At 41.8% G+C, this 19,878-nt stretch overlaps 1 protein-coding gene across 2 annotated transcripts; it reads left to right on the top strand.

Annotated features, from left to right (window-relative positions):
• Nucleotides 1-391: 391 nt before the first annotated feature.
• On the top strand, nt 392-19,499 carry LOC121573496 (spindlin-Z). 2 transcript variants are annotated; one of them, XM_041885540.2, is made up of 7 exons: nt 392-529; nt 7,108-7,249; nt 7,454-7,572; nt 8,304-8,349; nt 13,218-13,480; nt 14,817-15,050; nt 16,314-19,499. In XM_041885540.2, the coding sequence occupies exons 3-7, from the start codon at nt 7,518-7,520 to the stop codon at nt 16,511-16,513; spliced, it is 798 nt and encodes a 265-aa protein (XP_041741474.1). In that variant the 5' UTR covers nt 392-529; nt 7,108-7,249; nt 7,454-7,517; the 3' UTR covers nt 16,514-19,499. The 2 variants fall into 2 exon arrangements, with proteins under 2 accessions (XP_041741474.1, XP_041741475.1); XM_041885541.2 differs by lacking the exon at nt 8,304-8,349 and having other exon boundaries at nt 7,108-7,572.
• Nucleotides 19,500-19,878: the final 379 nt, after the last annotated feature.

The raw sequence follows: 19,878 nt of genomic DNA, 5'->3' as shown, positions 1-19,878 counted from the left end.
AATCCTACACTGAAGGCTTACTCTTTTATCAACATACTTTAAAATAACTGAGGGAATATTATATTATATTATAAATGTGGGCATATTTTCTTAGGTAAACCCCTGCATGGGAATAGATAACTCACAAATTAAAGAACAAAAAGAAAAAAATGCTATGCATAAGAACTGGTTGTCAATTAAGTAATTTACTCCAATAGCTTTCCTCTTGTCCTCAAATTGTTCCCAGCTCTCTCGTAGCATAGAGATCCTATTAATTTAATAAAGTATTATAATTCTTAATTCTGTGTCGCAGTCAAACAAACGCGCAGGCGCAGAGCTGTCGGTTCGGGAAAAGCGAAATGACTCACTATTTTGCAGGAAGACAGAATTTATTGCATCAATTATTTATCTGATGTAACACTTTTTGGCAGAGGAAGGGGAGGGGATGGTTTTTGCAGTAATCAGGGTTGCCATCAAACGGATACTGACGGAGGCACAGGGGAGAAAGCGGGATAGGAAAATATCTTGCTATAATTTCACAATAAATCGGGTAAGACATTCCGAAACACAAACAGCTATTCTCACACACAGGAAGCCAGCCACAAACATTAATTAAAAAGGTATCTATGGGCGCGTAACATGACTCTTCAAAACTGGGGTGGAAAGGAGACTGGTTTGAGGCATTTGTCTTCATTTTAAAATGTGTTTCTTGTTAACCAGAGTATAGTCCATGTTGGTTCGACTGCACCGTTTCTCTGCTCTCCCTTTTGCTGCGGGGATAGTAAATATGGCTGACACTGACCACTGCAGCTACTAGTGTAGCTAATGTACCGTGCTGGTTGCAGACGGCATTTACCTTACATGGCAAGACATTGTGTTGTGATGTCTTCAATCGATGAAGCGATCACTTGATTCAGAAGTATTGGTTACAAAGTTAACTAGCTAGGTAGCTATCAATCTAGTTAGTTTGGTTTGTTTGCTAAGTAGCTAGTCAGCGTAAAGGGGCATTTTTTTTCGCCAACAGATTTGGCTAGACTGCTTCAAAGACTAATGTTAGCCTGCCCAGTCAAAGACAAGTTGAAAACAGTGTTGTAGCTAAATGTGCAATACAACAAATAATTGTCTTTACATAGCTAACTAACTAAACTGATCAACTATCTTATAAACTGTGGTAACTTTTTGTACTTCAATGTAACTAGCTAACTACTTAGGATTTCAGTTTGTTGTAACATAATCTGGCCAACCTAACAACTGTTAAATGATCTTGAGGCATTGTGCCGAGTTCCTCAGTCTGTGGAGCCAGTCCCAAGCTTCCTATCTAGCAACCAAAGCAAAGGTCACATTGACTGCACAATGTCATGAATGAAGATCAACTCATCAGCTCGACAGACTATTCATTCAGTATCAAGTGTGTCTGACAGCTATTTATCATATGTGTTAATTTGTATCCTACATTTGATGCCAGTCTGTTGAGCATTTAAAAAGGAGAAAGTAGACCAGGGGTATTCAACCTGGGGCCCGCGGCCCCCAAGGGGTCAGTGAAAATATCTAACATCTATTCATTTAAAAAATGTTGATTACTACTCCTTGCTATTCACATGATGATAAGACAAGATGTGATTTTTTTATTTTTTTGCTAACATAATGGGGGTCGCTGGTTTGCCTGGGTGGAGGTCCCTGGGCAAGAAATGATTGAAGACCCCTGAAGTAGATGCTTTACAAGTTGATTAGGCTAATATTCCATTCTGTGATTGGAAAATATCTGCACAAATGGATGACAGTTGGCATGATGCCATTCATTCTGCCTTTGTCATAACTCATGTCTGATTAGCCTATGTGATTTTACGTGATTGAAATTTTAATTCACTGTTGCCTAGGGTCAGGTTTTCGAGACTACTCAGGGATTGAAATTAAGGTCTGAAAGTCAGTTGCCCGTTGGGCAAGTCGGGTGTTTTTTTTGGTTGCCCGGAGATTACATGCAGAAATGCCAAATACAGTGCCTTCAGAAAGTCTTCACACCCCTTGACCTATTCAACATTTTTTTTGTCACTGGCCTACACACAATACCCATAATGTCAAAGTGGAATTTTGTTTCTATACTTTTTTACTAATTAATAAAAAATGAAAAGCTGAAATGTCTTGAGTCAATAAGTATTCAACCCCTTTGTTATGGCAAGCCTAAATCAGTTCAGGAGTAACAAATGTGCTTAACAAGTCACATAATAAGTTGCATGGACTCACTCTGTGTGCAATAATAGTGTTTGACATGAATTTTGAATGACTACCTCATCTCTTTACCCCACACATACAATTATCTGGTCCCTCAGTTGAGCAGTGAATTTCAAACACAGATTCAACCTCAAAGACCAGGGAGGTTTTCCAATGCCTCGCAAAGAAGGGCACCTATTGGTAGATGGGTAAAAAAAAAAAAGACATTGAATGTCCCTTTGAGCATGGTGAAGTTATTAATTACACTTTGGATGGTGTATCAATACACCCAGTCACTACGAAGTTACAGGCATCCTTCCTAACTCCGTTGCTGGAGAGGAGGGAAACTGCTCAGGGATTTCACCATGAGGCCAATGGTGACTTTAAAACAGTTCGAGTTTAATGGCTGTGATTAAGAGAACTGAAGATGGATCAACAACATTGTAGTTACTCCGCAATACTAACCTAATTGACTGAGGGGAGCCTGTATTTTATTTATATATATATATATATATATATATATAAAACCTTTATTTAACTAGGCAAGTCAATTAAGAACAATTCTTATTTACAATGAAGGCCTACCAAGAGGCAAAAGGCCTCCTCCGTGGACGGAGGCTGGGATTTAAAAAAATAGGCTAAAGCACACATCATGACGAGAGACAACACAACAATACATAAAGAGAGACCTAAGACAACAACACATGGCAGCAACACAACATGGTAGCAACACAACATGACAAAAACATGATAGCAACACATGGAAGCAGCACAACATGGTAGTAGCACAAATATGATACGAACGTTGTTAGGCACAGATGACAGCATCCTGCTTGCAACAAGTCACTAAAGTAATACTGCAAAAAAATGTACTTTATGTCCTGAATACAAAGTGTTATGTTTGGGGCAAATCCAATACAACACATTACTGAGTACCACTCTCTGTATTTTCAAGCATAGTGGTGGCTGCATCATGTTATAGGTATGCTTGTAGTCATTAAGGACTGGAGAGTTTTTCAGGATAAAAAATACATGGAATGGAGCAAAGTACAGGCAAAATCCTAGAGGAAAACCTGGTTCAGTCTGCTTTCCACCAGACCCCGGAAGAGGAATTCACCTTTCAGCACGAAAATAACGTAAAACACAAGGCCAAATCAACACTGGAGTTGCTTACCAAGAAGACAGTGAATGTTCCTGAGTGGCAGAGTTCCAGTTTTGACTTAAATCTACTTGACAATCTATGGCAAGACCTGATAAGTGTTGTCTAGCAATGATCAACAACCAGTTTGACAGAGCTTGAAGAATTTTGAAAAGAACAATGGCCAAATGTTGCACAATCCAGGTGTGTAAATCTCTTAGGGAATTACCCAGAAAGACTCAGAGCTGTAATCGCTGCCAAAGGTGATTCTACAAAGTATTGACTCAGGGGTGTGAATACTTATGTAAATGAGATATTTCTGTATTTCATTTTCAACCATTTGAAAAAATGTCTAAAAACATGTTTTCACTTTGTTAGATGGGTGAGAAAAAATATATATTCAAACCATTTAGAATTCAGGCTGTAACACAACAATGTGGAATAAGTGAAGGGGTATGAATAAGTTCGGAAGGCACTATACAGTATTGCTTTCATTTCACCCAGCATAGGGGAGGAACCAGAAAGATCAGTACTTGAGTTCTTTGTAGTTTGGTAATTGTCAGTAAAAACATTCGCAGAGCAGGCTCAACATGCCCAACTGCTATAAATGCCACACATTTTCTGTTGTTCACTTAAAAAAATGGGGAAGAACGAGAAAGATCAGCTTGGCCATTTTAATTTATAGGATTCATGTAATATTTAATAAATATAGTACCTAACATCTGATTTGGACCAACATTTTTTTCTAACAATGAGTTAGACATGAGGAATCCAAAGAAATGGTCAAAAGCCACCCACGGACCCCCCAACAACGAGTATATAGTATCAGTTCTCTGTCTGACAAGTAGTATGGAGCTGCGGCTCAGAGTATTGTTTCTTCATCCTATGTAATGTATTCTCAGTGAATTTAGTGATGTTTTTTCCCCCCTGTTCAGATAAATTAGTAATTGAAGTTGTTAGGTTTATGTCCCATCCTATGTCCTGATATTACCAGGTTCTGACCTCTAGATGGTGCTGTTCCTGCTACAGATTAAGCCTACTGTAGACCTATTCCATTTCTTAGACAAAACCCCCCCTGCTTTTAGATGGAGATCCTCCATTGCTTTTTAGTCCTGGAGTAAGTAGAACAGCCCTCAGTGTCCACTATGAACAGATGGCAGATGTGGCATTATTGATCTGGTGGTTTGTGAAAAGGCTTGTGTTGTGAGTGGTTTTACAGAAATCAGTCCTAATAGTCATGCTGCTGATTTGATTCTCATGTTGGTCTAAAAAAAAGACTGCAACATATGAATGGTTTGTAGTATATAGGCCTAGCTGTTATAGTGGTGTAGTTGTAGTAGAACCATATAATTATAATTATTCATGAATCGATTCTATTCATGATTTAATGATTAATGACTGATTCATGAATCATTCTAGTTCTATGAGTAGAACTGACAGTACATGGCTAGTTTAATCTTGAGTGTTTGTTTGGGCATGAATAGCCTAGTCGTGGTATCTACTGGTAAAATCTGAATGACATAGGCTAGTAGATGGCTAACAAAACAGGCCTCTCCTTCACCTTGGCGATCATCACTTCAACGTAAACAGACTACGTACATGGCTTGGATACATTCCAACAATGCATATATGACACCTGTGTCGTCAAGGTCTCTCACTGTTGCCATGACATCCCCACACAAGTGGGATGGAAGGGGTTCCTTTATCCTTTTTTCCATCTTGATGTGGGAGCCTGCTTTGGTGTGAAATAGGCTAGTTAAACAAACAATGCTTTCCACTTTTTTTGATTAAGTGCAAAATTAGACATTAAAGTGACTGAATATCTTCACGTACAGTGTATTCGGAAAGTATTCAGACCCCTTGACTTTTTCCACATTTTGTTACGTTACAGCCTTATTCTAAAATTGATATCATTATTTTTTCCCCTCATCAATCTACACACAGTACCCCATACTGACAAAGCGAAAACAGGTTTTTAGATTTTTTTTGCAAATTTATCAAATATAAAACAGAAATACCTTATTTACATAACTATTCAGACCCTTTGCTCTGAGACTCGAAATTGAGCTCCGGTGCATCCTGTTTCCATTGATCATCCTTGAGATGTTTCTACAACTTGATTGGAGTCCACCTATGGTAAATTCAATTGATTGGACATGATTTGGAAAGGCACACACCTGTCTATATAAGGTCCCATAGTTGACAGTACATGTCAGAGCAAAAACCAAACCATGAGGTCGAAAGGAATTGTCCGTAGAGCTCCGAGACCGGATTGTGTCGAGGCACAGATCTGGGGAAGGGTACCAAAACATTTCTGCAGCATTGAAGGTCCCCAAGAACACCATGGCCACCATCATTCTTAAATGGAAGAAGTTTGGAACCACCAAGACTCTTCCTAGAGCTGGCCGCCCGGCCAAACTGAGCAATCGGGAGTGAAGGGCCTTGGTCAGGGAGGTGACCAAGAACCCAATGGTCACTCTGACAGAGCTGCATAGTTGCTCTGTGGAGATGGGAGAACCTTTCAGAAGGACAACCATCTCTGCAGCACTCCACCAATCAGGCCTTTATGGTAGAGTGGCCAGACGGAAGCCACTCCTCAGTAAAAGGCACATGACAGCCCGCTTGGAGTTTGCCAAAAGGCACCTAAAGACTCAGACCGTGAGAAACAAGATTCTCTGGTCTGATGAAACCAAGATTGAGCTCTTTGGCCTGAATGCCAATTGTCACGTGTGGAGGAAACCTGGTGGTGGCAGCATCATGCTGTGGTGATGTTTTTCAGCGGCAGGGACTGGGAGACTAGTCAGGATCGAGGGAAAGATGAACGGAGCAAAGTACAGAGAGATCCTTGATGAAAACCTGCCCCAGAGCGCTCAGGACCTCAGACTGGGTCGAAGGTTCACCTTCCAACAGGACAACAACCCTAAGCACACAGCCAAGACAATGCAGGAGTGGCTTCGGGACAAGTCTCTGAATGTCCTTGAGTGGCCCAGCCAGAGCCCGGACTTGAACCCGATCTAACATCTCTGGAGAGACCTGAAAATAGCTGTGCAGCGACGCTCCCCATCCAACCTGACAGAGCTTGAGAGGATCTGCAGAGAAGAATGGGAGAAACTCCCCAAATACAGTTGTGCGAAGCTTGTAGCGTCATACCCAATTAGACTCTAGTCTGTAATCGCTGCCAAAGGTGCTTCAACAAAGTACTGAGTAAAGACTCTGAAAACGTATGTAAATGTAATATTTCAGTTTGTTTTATTTTATACATTTGCAAAAATGTATAAAAATCTGTTTTTGCAAAGGGTCTGAATATTTATGTAAATAAGGTATTTCTGTTTTTAATATTTTATAAATTTGCAAAAAATTCTAAAAACCTGTTTTCGCTTTGTCATTATGGGGTATTGTGTGTAGATTAATGAGGAAAAAAATAGATTTAATCGATTTTAGAATAAGGCTGTAACGTAACAAAATTTGAAAAAGTAAAGGGGTCTGAATACTTTCCGAATGCACTGTATGTCGGGCTCCCAAGTGGCGCAGTGGTCTAAGGCACTGCATCTCAGTGCTTGAGGCGTCACTACAGATCCCCTTGTTCGATTCCAGGCTGTATCACAACTGGCCGTGATTGGGAGTCCCATAGGGCGGCGCACAATTGGCCCAGCGTTGTCCGGGTTTGGCCGGTGTAGGCCATCATTGTAAATAAGAATTTGTTCTTAACTGACTTGCCTAGTTAAATAAAGGTAAAATAAAAATAGAAATAAATAAATATCAGCATTTCTTTTGGTTTGCAGGTCTACCCAGAGTCCTGACGTGATCATCATCCCTGAACAGAAACATTGGCCTACCCCAAAGTCAGTCCTCAACCAACCGTGGACGATCTGGGTTGGATATCAAAGATAATCTGTCCCTATCCCCGTTATCTGGCTGCACTGGGTACCATAGACACTTTCTTTTTTCCCTCCCTCCCTGTTTCCATTTTCTGAATTGGTTGCCATATATAGATTTTCACGTTCTCACTTGTCACCTTCCTCTGACTGGACTATTCTATTTAGATGTATTCCCTGGCTATCGTCCATCTCTCTGGGCTATAACATAAATCATTAATGTTTTCATTACGTTGGTATTTTTACACCCCAGACCTGGTACCATAGATATTTTCACCCTAGTCTGGCAGCTAGACTGCTCCACGATACCCTGATGAATGAAGACCCCATTCGGGAAGAGTGCGCCGGGCCAGAGATCCAGAGCTGATGCAGGTTAGTTTGGCTTTAAAGGGATAGTTCACCTAAATTCCAAACATACATATTGGTTTCCTGACCCTGTAAGCAGTCTATGGACAATGTATGACAGCAATCCATGCTTTGGTTTAGTTTCCTGGCACTATTTCCACATGTTAACATTTGAGCATTTGTGGTACAAATCCCATTCTCGCTCTTTATAGATGTGTTGTCGGCGTCCCAATTGGCACCCTATTTCCTTTATTACTTACTTACTTGCTTGCTTAATTAGGCCCATCGCTCCTTTGGGCTCATAGACCATGGACGACTCCTCTCCATCTCACTCTGTTCTGGGCAGTGTTCTCCAGCTCGTTCCACCCCATGCCGATTCTCTTTGTGTCTGCCTCAATCTCCGGCCTCCAGGTGTTTCTAGGGCGCCCTCTTTTCCTTTTGACTTGTGGGTTCCAGGATAGAGCTTGCCTGGTGATGTTGGAAACACCTGGAGGACATCTATTCCCTTTAGAGTGCACTACTTTGTACCAGGGCCCTTAGAGGCTCTGGTCAAACGTAGTTCTCTAATAGGCCTATAGGGAATAGGGTGCCATTTGGGACACACAGATTTGTTGTTTTCTCTCGTTATCTTCAGGTGACACATAATCCGGTACATTTAGCCCACTGATAAGACTAGAGTAGCTACTGAATACATTTACTACAGTCATTTGCACTAGAAGAACGTTTGTGATGTTTCTCTTTTTTGTTTTTAATCTAAGGGCACACAGGTGTTTCTGCAAATATGAAGAAAAAGGACTCCCACAAGTAAGCCAGGAATCCTTATGCACTGTACTTACCTCAGCTTTGTGATTGTGCCTTTGTAGGAATTCAACTGTTCTAAATATATACACTTTGTGTAGTAGTATTCAATTAAAGCTGGTTCCAGGCTAGGGTAAAACCATCTGCTATCTGCTTAGTTTTTCCCAGGTAGAGAACATCAGTTGTGCTTGGTAAGATAAGTCAATGATTAAGTCTAGTAGTGCCATGCTGAGTACCTGATATCAGATACTGGTCTTAAGTGGCCTGCTGAAGAGAATATAGGGTTTTTATTTATTTTATTTTATTTCACCTTTATTTAACCAGGTAAGCCAGTTGAGAACAAGTTCTCATTTACAACTGCCACCTGGCCAAGATAAAGCAAAGCAGTGCGATAAAAACAACAACACAGAGTTACATATGGGGTAAAACAAAACAAAGTCAAAAATACAACAGAAAATATATATACAGTGTGTGCAAATGTAGCAAGTTATGGAGGTAAGGCAATAAATAGGCAATAGTGCAAAATAATTACAATTAGTATTAACACTGGAATGATAGATGTGCAAATAGAGATACTGGCGTGCAAATGAGCAAAATAAATAACAATATGGGGATGAGGTAGTTGGGTGGGCTAAATTCAGATGGGCTGTGTACAGGTGCAGTGATCGGTAAGGTGCTCTGACAACTGATGCTTAAAGTTAGTGAGGCAGATAAGAGTCTCCAGCTTCAGATATTTTTGCAGTTCGTTCCAGTCATTGGCAGCAGAGAACTGGAAGGAATGGCGGCCAAAGGAGGTGTTGGCTTTGGGGATGACCAGTGAGATATACCTGCTGGAGCGCATACTACGGGTGGGTGTTGCTATGGTGACCAATGAGCTAAGATAAGGCGGGGATTTGCTTAGCAGTGATTTATAGATGGCCTGGAGCCAGTGGGTTTGGCGACGAATATGTAGTGAGGACCAGCCAACAAGAGCGTACAGGTCACAGTGGTGGATAGTATATGGGGCTTTGGTGACAAAACGGATGGCACTGTGATAGACTACATCCAATTTGCTGAGTACAGTGTTTGAGGCTATTTTGTAAATGACATCGCCGAAGTCAAGGATCGGTAGGATAGTCAGTTTTACGAGGGCATGTTTGGCAGCATGAGTGAAGGAGGCTTTGTTGCGAAATAGGAAGCCGAGTCTAGATTTAACTTTGGATTGGTGATGCTTAATATGAGTCTGGAAGGAGAGTTTACAGTCTAACCAGACACCTAGGTATTTGTAGTTGTCCACATACTCTAGGTCAGACCCGTCGAGAGTAGTGATTCTAGTCGGGTGGGCGGGTGCCAGCAGCGTTCGATTGAAGAGCATGCATTTAGTTTTACTAGTGTTTAAGAGCAGTTGGAGGTTACTGAAGGAGTGTTGTATGGCATTGAAGCTCGTTTGGAGGTTTGTTAACACAGTGTCAAATGAAGGGCCAGATGTATCAAAATGGTGTCGTCTGCGTAGAGGTGGATCTGAGAGTCAGTATCAGCTGTCTAGGGACACTACCATGGTCAGGGCTAGTATCAGCTGTCTAGGGACACTACCATGGTCAGGACTAGTATCAGCTGTCTAGGGACACTACCATGGTCAGGGCTAGTATCAGCTGTCTAGGGACACTACCATGGTCAGGGCTAGTATCAGCTGTCTAGGGACACTACCATGGTCAGGGCTAGTATCAGCTGTCTAGGGACACTACCATGGTCAGGGCTAGTATCAGCTGTCTAGGGACACTACCATGGTCAGGGCTAGTATCAGCTGTCTAAGGACACTACCATGGTCAGGGCTAGTATCAGCTGTCTAGGGACACTACCATGGTCAGGGCTAGTATCAGCTGTCTAGGGACACTACCATGGTCAGGGCTAGTATCAGCTGTCTAAGGACACTACCATGGTCAGGACTAGTATCAGCTGTCTAGGGACACTACCATGGTCAGGGCTAGTATCAGCTGTCTAGGGACACTACCATGGTCAGGGCTAGTATCAGCTGTCTAAGGACACTACCATGGTCAGGGCTAGTATCAGCTGTCTAAGGACACTACCATGGTCAGGGCTAGTATCAGCTGTCTAAGGACACTACCATGGTCAGGGCTAGTATCAGCTGTCTAGGGACACTACCATGGTCAGGGCTAGTATCAGCTGTCTAGGGACACTTAACATGGTCAAGGCTATATTCACACTTCAAAGAACACAATCTTTATGGGACTCCTGGAGATGGATCAAGGGAAGGAAAGAAAGCCGATCACACTTGTCTGTAATACATTGCCATGGCCTATATACACTACATGACAAAACGTATGTGGACACCTGCTCGTCGAACATCTCATTCCAAAGTCATGGGCATTAACATGGAGTTGGTGCCCTCTTTGCTGCTATAAAAGCCTCCATTCTTCTGGGAAGGCTTTCCACTAGATGTTGGAACATTGCTGCGGGGACTTGCTTCCATTCAGCCACAAGAGCATTAGTGAGGTCGGGCACTGATGTTAGGCGATTAGGCCTGACTCGCAGTCGGCGTTCCAATTCATCCCAAAGGTGTTCGATGGGGTTCAGGTCAGGGCTCTGTGCAGGCCAGTCAAGTTCTTCCACACCGATCTCGACAAACCATTTCTGTATGGACCTCGCTTTGTGTACGGGGGGATTGTCATGCTGAAACAGGAAAGGGCCTTCCCCAAACTGTTGCCACTAAGTTGGAAGCACAGAATCGTCTAGAATGTATGTAGCGTTAAGATTTCCCTTCACTGGAACTAAGGGGCCTAGCCCGAACCATGAAAAACAGCCCCAGACCATTATTCCTCCTCCACCAAACTTTACAGTTGTCACTATGCATTGGGGCAGGTATCGTTCTCCTGGCATCTGCCAAACCTAGATTTGTCCGTCAGACTGCCAAATGGTGAAGCATGATTTATCACTCCAGACAACACGTTTCCACTGCTCCAGAGTCCAATGGCGGCAAGCTTTACACCACTCCAGCTGAAGCTTGGCATTGCGTTTGGTGATCTTAGGCTTGTGTGCGACTGCTCGGCTATGGAAACTAATTTCATGAAGCTCCCGACGAACAGTTCTTGTGCTGACTTTGCTTCCAGAGGCAGTTTGGAACTTGGTAGTGAGTGTTGAAACCGAGGACAGACCTTTTTTATGCGCTACGCGCTTCAGCACTCGGTGGTCCCGTTCTGTGAGCTTGTGTGGCCTACCACTTCGCGGCTGAGCCGTTGTTGCTCCTAGACGTTTCCACTTCACAATAACAGCACTTACAGTTGACCGTGGCAGCTCTAGCAGGGCAGACATTTGTTGAACTGACTTGTCGGAAAGGTGGTATCCTATGACAGTGCCACGTTGAAGGTCACTGAGCTCTTCAGTAAGGCCATTCTACTGCCAATGTTTGTCTATGGAGATTGCATGGCTGTGTGCTCGATTTTATACAGCAACAGGTGTGGCTGAATTGCCGAATCCACTAATTTGAAGGAGTGTCCACATACTTTTTGTGTATATATATATATATATATATATATATATATATATATATATATATATATATATATATATACAGGATCTCACAAAAGTGAGTACACCCCTCACATTTTTGTAAATATTTGAGTATATATTTTCATGTCACAACACTGAAGAAATGACACTTTGCTACAATGTAAAGTAGTGAGTGTACAGCTTGTATAACAGTGTAAATTTGCTGTCCCCTCAAAATAACTCAACACACAGCCATTAATGTCTAAACCGCTGGCAACAAAAGTGAGTACACCCCTAAGTGAAAATGTCCAAATTGGGCCCAATTAGCCATTTTCCCTCCCCGGTGTCATGTGACTCGTTAGTGTTACAAGGTCTCAGGTGTGAATGGGGAGCAAGTGTGTTAAATTTGGTGTCATCGCTCTCACACTCCCTCATACTGGTCACTGGAAGTTCAACATGGCACCTCATGGCAAAGAACTCTCTGAGGATCTGAAAAAAATAATTGTTGCTCTACATAAAGATGGCCTGGGCTATAAGAAGATTGCCAAGACCCTGAAACTGAGCTGCAGCACGGTGGCCAAGACCATACAGCGGTTTAACAGGACAGGTTCCACTCAGAACAGGCCTCGCTATGGTCGACCAAAGAAGTTGAGTGCACGTGCTCAGCGTCATATCCAGAGGTTGTCTTTGGGAAATAGACGTATGAGTGCTGCCAGCATTGCTGCAGAGGTTGAAGGGGTGGGGGGTCAGCCTGTCAGTGCTCAGACCATACGCCGCACACTGCATCAAATGTGATGGACTGGCAAAGCATGTCTCCAGACCTAAGCCCTATGGAGCATCTGTGGGGCATCCTCAAATGGAAGGTGGAGGAGTGCAAGGTCTCTAACATCCACCAGCTCCGTGATGTCGTCAAAATATTTACACTTTGGGCCCAATTTGGACATTTTCACTTAGGGGTGTACTCACTTTTGTTGCCAGCGGTTTAGACAATAATGGCTGTGTGTTGTGTTATTTTGAGGGGACAGCACATTTACACTGTTATACAAGCTGTACACTCATTACTTTATATTGTAGCAAAGTGTAATTTCTTCAGTGTTATACTCAAATATTTACAAAAATGTGAGGGGTGTACTCACTTTTGTGAGATACTGTGTGTGTGTGTGTTGTATATATATATATATATATATATATGTATATGTGTATTTAATGAATTAAATATTGTATTCCATTTGATATACTGTAATACCAGACTGATCTAGAAGCTACTGTACTGTGAAGGACTGACAGCCAGCCATCAAAAGGTTTTCCCCCTTCTTTTCATTGGCTATGTGTATATTTGTTTTCCGAATCCCTCCCTTCTCATTGGCTGAAATCTGAAACATGTACAGGAAACACAAGAACAGCATGGGCCCCACCAAGGTGGTGTCGTCGTCTGTGCCGCGCCGGAACATGGTGGGCTGTCGTATCCAGCACATCTGGAAGGAGGGGAGCACTGCGTCTCAGTCGCTGTGGAAAGGCATGGTGCTGGACCAGGTGCCCGTCAACCCCTCGCTCTACCTCATCAAGTACGACGGCTTCGACTGTGTCTATGGCCTGGAGCTACATAAAGATGAGAGGGTGCAGGGACTTGAGGTGCTGCCTGACCGTCAAGGTATGGCCTTGGTCTATAGTGCATTCGGACAGTATTCAGATCCCTTGACTTTTTCCACATTTTGTAGCGTTACAGCCTTATTCTAAAATGGATTCATTTGTTTTTTTCCCTCATCAATCTACAAACAATACCCCATAATGACAAAGCAAAAACAGGTTTTTATAATTTTTTGCTAATTTGTTCATCTTTCCCTCGATCCTGACTAGTCTCCCAGTCCCTGCCGCTGAAAAACATCCCCACAGCATGATGCTGTCACTACCATGCTTCACCGTAGGGATGGTGCCAGATTTCCTCCAGACTTGGCATTCAGGCCAAAGAGTTCAATCTTGGTTTCATCAGACCAGAGAATCTTGTTTCTCATGGTCTGAGAGTCCTTTAGGTGCCTTTTGGCAAACTCCAAGCGGACAGTCGTGCATTTTACTGAGGAGTGGCTTCCGTCTGGCACCTCTACCATAAAGGCCTAATTGGTGGAGTGCTGCAGAGATGGTTATCCTTCTGGAAGGTTCTCCATCTCCACAGAGGAACTCTGGAGCTCTGTCAGAGTGACCATCGGGTTCTTGGTTCAGCTCTAGGAAGAGTATTGGTGGTTCCAAACTTCTTCCATTTAAGAATGATGGAGGCCACTGTGTTCTTGGACCTTCAATGCTGCAGACATGTTTTGGTACCCTTCTCCAGATCTGTGCCTCGACACAATCCTGTCTCGGAACTCTACGGACAATTCCTTCGACCTCATGGCTTGGTTTTTGCTCTGACATGCACTGTCAACTGTGGGACCTTTATATAGACAGGTGTGTGCCTTTCCAAATCATGTCCAATCAATTGAATTTACTACAGGTGGACTCAAATCCAGTTGTAGAAACATCTCAAGGATGATCAATGGAAACAGTATGCACCTGAGCTCAATTTCGAGTCTCATAGCGAAGGGTCTGAATACTTATGTAAATAAGGTATTTCTGTTCTTAATTTTTAATACATTTGCTAACATTCCTAAAAACCTTTTTTTGCTTTGTCATTATGGGGTATTGTGTGTAAATTGATGAGGGAAAAATATATTTTAATCCATTTTAGAATAAGGCTGTAACGTAACAAAATGTGGAAAAAGTCAAGGGGCGTTAACATTGTTATCTCAACATATTGATTTACTGACAAGTGATCACACAATGCAAATAAACCACTACCACAGACAAGCTTCTTTTTGTGCTGTAATGGTATTCTATGGTCATAGGTAAAAGTCTGTAAGCCATGCTAGAAATATGAATTGTAATTGAAGTGATCGTTGACATCACTTACCAACCATATACTCTCCCTGTCCCATGTTTTTGTTGACCTGTCACAGCCTCCTCGCGCGCCAGCGACGTCAACCTGGCCGACACAATGATAGGGAAGGCTGTGGAGCACATGTTTGAGACGGAGGACGGGACTAAAGATGAATGGAGGGGCATGGTCCTGGCCCGAGCCCCCATCATGAACACCTGGTTCTTCATCACCTACGAGAAAGACCCCGTTCTGTACATGTACCAGCTCCTAGACGACTACAAGGAAGGAGACCTGAGGATCATGCCTGACTCCAGTGAGTACGGTAACACTTTGGTTAAAGCCGACAGCATGTATGAGACTCTCTGTCTTATTACAAGGCTTATAATATGTTATGCAGGTATGGTAATACTAAAAGCTGAGAGGTAAACAGATCTCTCCAGCCAACTATAGTGTTCTTATAGCGAAATGCTAAGCAGTGTAGAACAAATCCGAAAGTGAAAATGTATAAAATACTAAGCAGTGTAGACCTAATCCCAATGTGAAAATCATCCGGGAATGCAGATTGGAGACTCCATTTTATAGCCTCCATCTTTCCGTAGCCTATTCAAAATTGATTTTTAATTTGAAGCTTGCTGCTGGTCAAACAGGCTATATATAGCCTACCTTTTAGTCTAAATACATTTTTATCAAATCCGTTAAATAGGCAAAATGTTGATGTTGCACAGTGCACACAGTGACATAATACAGAATATTAGGTAGACAAAACTGAATTATGTGCGCTGCTCTGTCTGGCAGGCGATCATCATAATCATCACATTAAAATATTCTCCAACAGAAATAAAGAAAACATTTCAGAGAACCTCATAACATTCTCCATCTACCTATAGTGATGCCATTATGAAAATACTAAGCTGTAGACCACACAAATCCATTATTTTAGATACCACAGAAAATACACTGCCAGACGAGTCAAAACAATTTTGCTGGCTTGCGCGGCAATAAAGCAGCATTTTATAAATATGCCAACCATACTTGGACCCGGCCCTCTCTCATCTCTGACATGTTTCGGTCGGATTTGGTACACCTGAGATCCAAATCGGGTAGGATATTGACTTTCAAAAAAAATTGCGGGTCCTGTTAGGGTCAGGTGGGAGGTTTGCAGGTCCAATTCAGTTCGGGTCTCATTTTCGGGACCCGAGAAGACCTCTCCTCTGTACTGTCGGGTTGGGAAGGCTTTTCTTCATAATAACAATAGCCTACTCTTTGATGTTCTCCCTTAATGATTAAAGCTGTCTTCATTGTTATGGTAAACTTATTTTACATAGTCCTCTTTATTCCTATGGGGAACAAACTATCAAGCTTCCACCAGAGAGCGCCGCTGATGCCTACCTTCTGCTAGTCTAGGGATTAATTTAACCTGACATTGACAGGCCACAATAAACCTGTTCATGTGTTGTTTCTGTGTTGTCTCTCCCAGATGATTCTCTGCCTGTTGATTTTATCTCAATTGGACTAACCTGGTTATATAAAGGTAAATAAATAAATTGGTAAACTTATGTGTTTTCTTCTCTCCCAGATGACACTCCGCCTGCGGAGCGGGAGCCAGGGGAGGTAGTGGACAGTCTGGTGGGGAAACAGGTGGAGTACGCTAAGGAGGACGGCTCCAAACGAACTGGCATGGTCATCCACCAGGTGGAGGCCAAACCCTCAGTCTACTTCATCAAGTTCGACGACGACTTCCACATCTATGTCTACGACCTTGTCAAGACTTCCTAAGGCGACCTTTTACCCTTGACCTTTTCACACTACTGAGCCGAATCGAGCTGTACTGGGCTGGCCTGGATACACGTAAATCCACCATAGCTGAAAATACTATGCGAAAATATGTTAGAGGTGGTACAGTTTGGTTGAGGTCGGCACGGTACGGTGAAAAGGGCACTGGGTCGCTGGGCCTCTGGGCCTAGAGGACAGGAGGTCTGTCTGGGGAGTTAATGATGGATGCGGAAGGTGGAGAAACTCCGCCATACAGGAAAGACGATGGTCAACACCACCATCACCACATGGAACCTTACCTTATCCACCAACGTTTCCTAAATATATCTTGAAGGTTTCGTGCAACAACCTCTTTGAGATGCGACAGACAGACAGCTAGATTGGATATTTCACTGAAGCCTTTGGATTGCTACTAAAGCATCTAGTGTTCTAGAATCTAGTCAGAGGAGAGAGAGAGGGGGAGTCACTGTGCAACTGAGTTATTGGCCACTTAACTTGTGGCTGAGAATACTATTTGTTTCTGCAACTAGCTATCCCCCTATCAGCGTAAAGGTCTTAAGGAGATGTTACATCGATCCCTTTGTAAGGGAAGGGACTGGGAAAAGATATCAGCGTTATTTGAACACTGCGTATTAAGTGCGACCTTTAAAGTTAATTGGGTTCTCATTGGATTTTTTAAAAGATTTGATGACCAAACCAGTGATGGTAATGTTTCTCCTATTATATGTGTGTGAGCTCTGTGTTGTAATTTTGACCGATTTTACATGCATTTCTGGAGTCCCGTTATCTAACAGTAAGAGGACAGTAACTATCTGGGTTTGTTTTCATCTCGGAGAATCATTCAATTCTTGACTATATTTGTTTGTTTGTAATGTTAAAAGATACACGACAACGTATGCAGTGAGCAAAGGCATTTGTTGAAGTTTTGAGAGGGAGATGAGCATTGTTTTCATTTAAATGTTTCTTAGTTTTTTCCAAGAACTTGTTCATGTATATTCATATATAATGATAGTTAAATACTGATGCCGATATTTGCAGTTTTATCGCAAGCACTAATTTCAAAGAATCTACTCAGAAAACATTTACGCAGTTGTCTTTATACGTTTTGCCTTTAATGATAATTATATGTTGATCATCTCAACAAACACTATTCAGAATGGTTGACCAGTGAGAACGTTAATCTGTAGTCCTGAGACTGAGTTTGTTCATTAGGCCTTGCCAAAGCCCTCAACCCTTATCATTCATTATCCAATCATAATAACAGCTATAATTATTCCGATAATAATTATGTTTGTTATTATCGTTCCTGCATTCATATGTTTACATTTTTTGGGGGGGGGGAATCAAACACGGTTTCTATTTTAGTTTAATTTTTACTTTCATTGTTATATGTTATTTAGAGACCTCTTCTTCACCTCTGTCTTTGTTAAACACACTTTCTCTTTAATTGTCATAGTAACCTTTTAGTAAACTGTTTTTATCACGACTTTAAAAAAATAAAGACAGTATGGTGAAAGCACTGCAAAGTAAGCAAAGTATTTAGTATTTACTGTTAATTCACAATAAGTATTCAAAACGTTAAATGCAACACCCACTTTTATAGAGTGCATGTGATATTGTACTCAAGGAAAGGTTACTAGCCTGAATTAGATTTTTATTTGCCTTATTTTGTTGAGATGAGCTGTTTCCCGCCATTATTTAAAGCCTATAACAATTTAGTTTAAATGTAATAGCAGTTTCTAGCTTTCTCTGTGTGTGGGGTGGGCGTGGGACAAAACAACATTCACCAGATGCCCCTAGTAGGCCCCTTTGGAATGTTACAACGGTTGTCAGAGAAACAGTGGGCTACTGAGCACTCTAGAACCTCTGACATACAGATGTTGTTAATTACTGTAGTAATGTTTAGTGTTCATGTGACTGTAACCTCCCTCTACACTCCTCTGCCTTGCTACTCTTTCTCCATGCCCTCCTTGACCTTTAGCAGTGTTTATGCCCAGTCTCTGAATAGGTAGTATAGTACTGTTCTTTTCAGTAGCCTGTGTAGTAGCAGAACGGATGTGCCGTTGTGACTGATTTGAGATTAGAGAAACCACTGCATCTTCAGCTGAAGTGCCTGCAGAGACATATAAAGCCCATTAGTTATTTTTTTAAAACATTTTAAAACAGTTTTTCTTTCTTTGAAAGAGTACTGTCAACTCCCTTGATGACTAACTGATAGCTATACACAGAGTATGACTGAATGGTAGCTTTAGAGATGAATGAGATTATGTGCATCGGTTATAATGAGGCTCATAATTTGAAGACCCCATAACGTACCGTATAAACCCCTCTGTATCTAAGAAGATAAACACAAGTATCGTATGTATCCTGTTGTATCCCAAACCGCAAACTGACTTGTGTTTTATGCAAGTTGTCGCCTTCAGAAAATAATCGGAAAAGTGTTTGATGGATTGGCATTTCACACTGTTTGATGTCGGTTTATTTTGGGATATATAAAAAAAGAGAATAGGAAAACAGTCCGTTCTTTTTGCATGAGTAGCGAAAACAGTAGAGCTGTAAGTGGAAGTTAGTGTCGTTTTTATTGAACTTTTTCTAGGAGGTTATGTTCAGTGTGTTGCCTATTGTGACGCTACTTTTTTTATTTCAGAAAAACAAAGTAATTCTTTGTATTACATTTTAGACTCTGTTCCTCTATAGGATGAAACTCACTGGGGTTGTATGTGGGGCCAATAGAAAGGCCACATGGTGCCAGTGTTACACAGCATTTGAGGGATCATGTCTTTCACATACAATACCGATGTTGTCCGAAAATACTTTTTATATGTATCTCTTTTGAGTGCCACAAGGAAAACATGAACTCAAAGAAAAAGGCCTTATAAAATTGGTAGGGGGGATGTTTATACAGCATATGTAAGTCCCGTGTAGCTCAGTTGGTTGAGCATGGCGTTTGCAACGCCAGGGTTGTGGGTTCGATTCCCACGGGGGGCCAGTATGAAAATGTATGCACTCACTAACTGTAAGTCGCTCTGGATAAGAGCGTCTGCTAAATGACTAAAATGTAAATATGTATATGTATAGTATATATGTATGGTGTGTAAGTAGATGCTTGTGTGTGGGTGTGCAACGTAGGTAGCACAACTTAGTTACATATCAGAAGAATAAATAATGTACATAGACACTATAAAGAGAAAAAAATATCATTAGGGGTTTCATTTCTCAAAGTTACGCTTAATGATTTTTTTTTTAAAAGATGGAAAACTATGATTTACTGTATATGGTCCCTTTTAGATGCTGTTGCTCTTTCCTAACTTTGTAAAATACAGTGTATAGTTGATTCTTAATGTTTGTTGGCGTCTACTCAATGGCTT

This window comes from Coregonus clupeaformis, chromosome 9 (genome assembly GCF_020615455.1).
Source record: "Coregonus clupeaformis isolate EN_2021a chromosome 9, ASM2061545v1, whole genome shotgun sequence".
NCBI lineage: Eukaryota > Metazoa > Chordata > Actinopteri > Salmoniformes > Salmonidae > Coregonus > Coregonus clupeaformis.
This window is presented reverse-complemented; position numbering and strand designations above follow the sequence as displayed.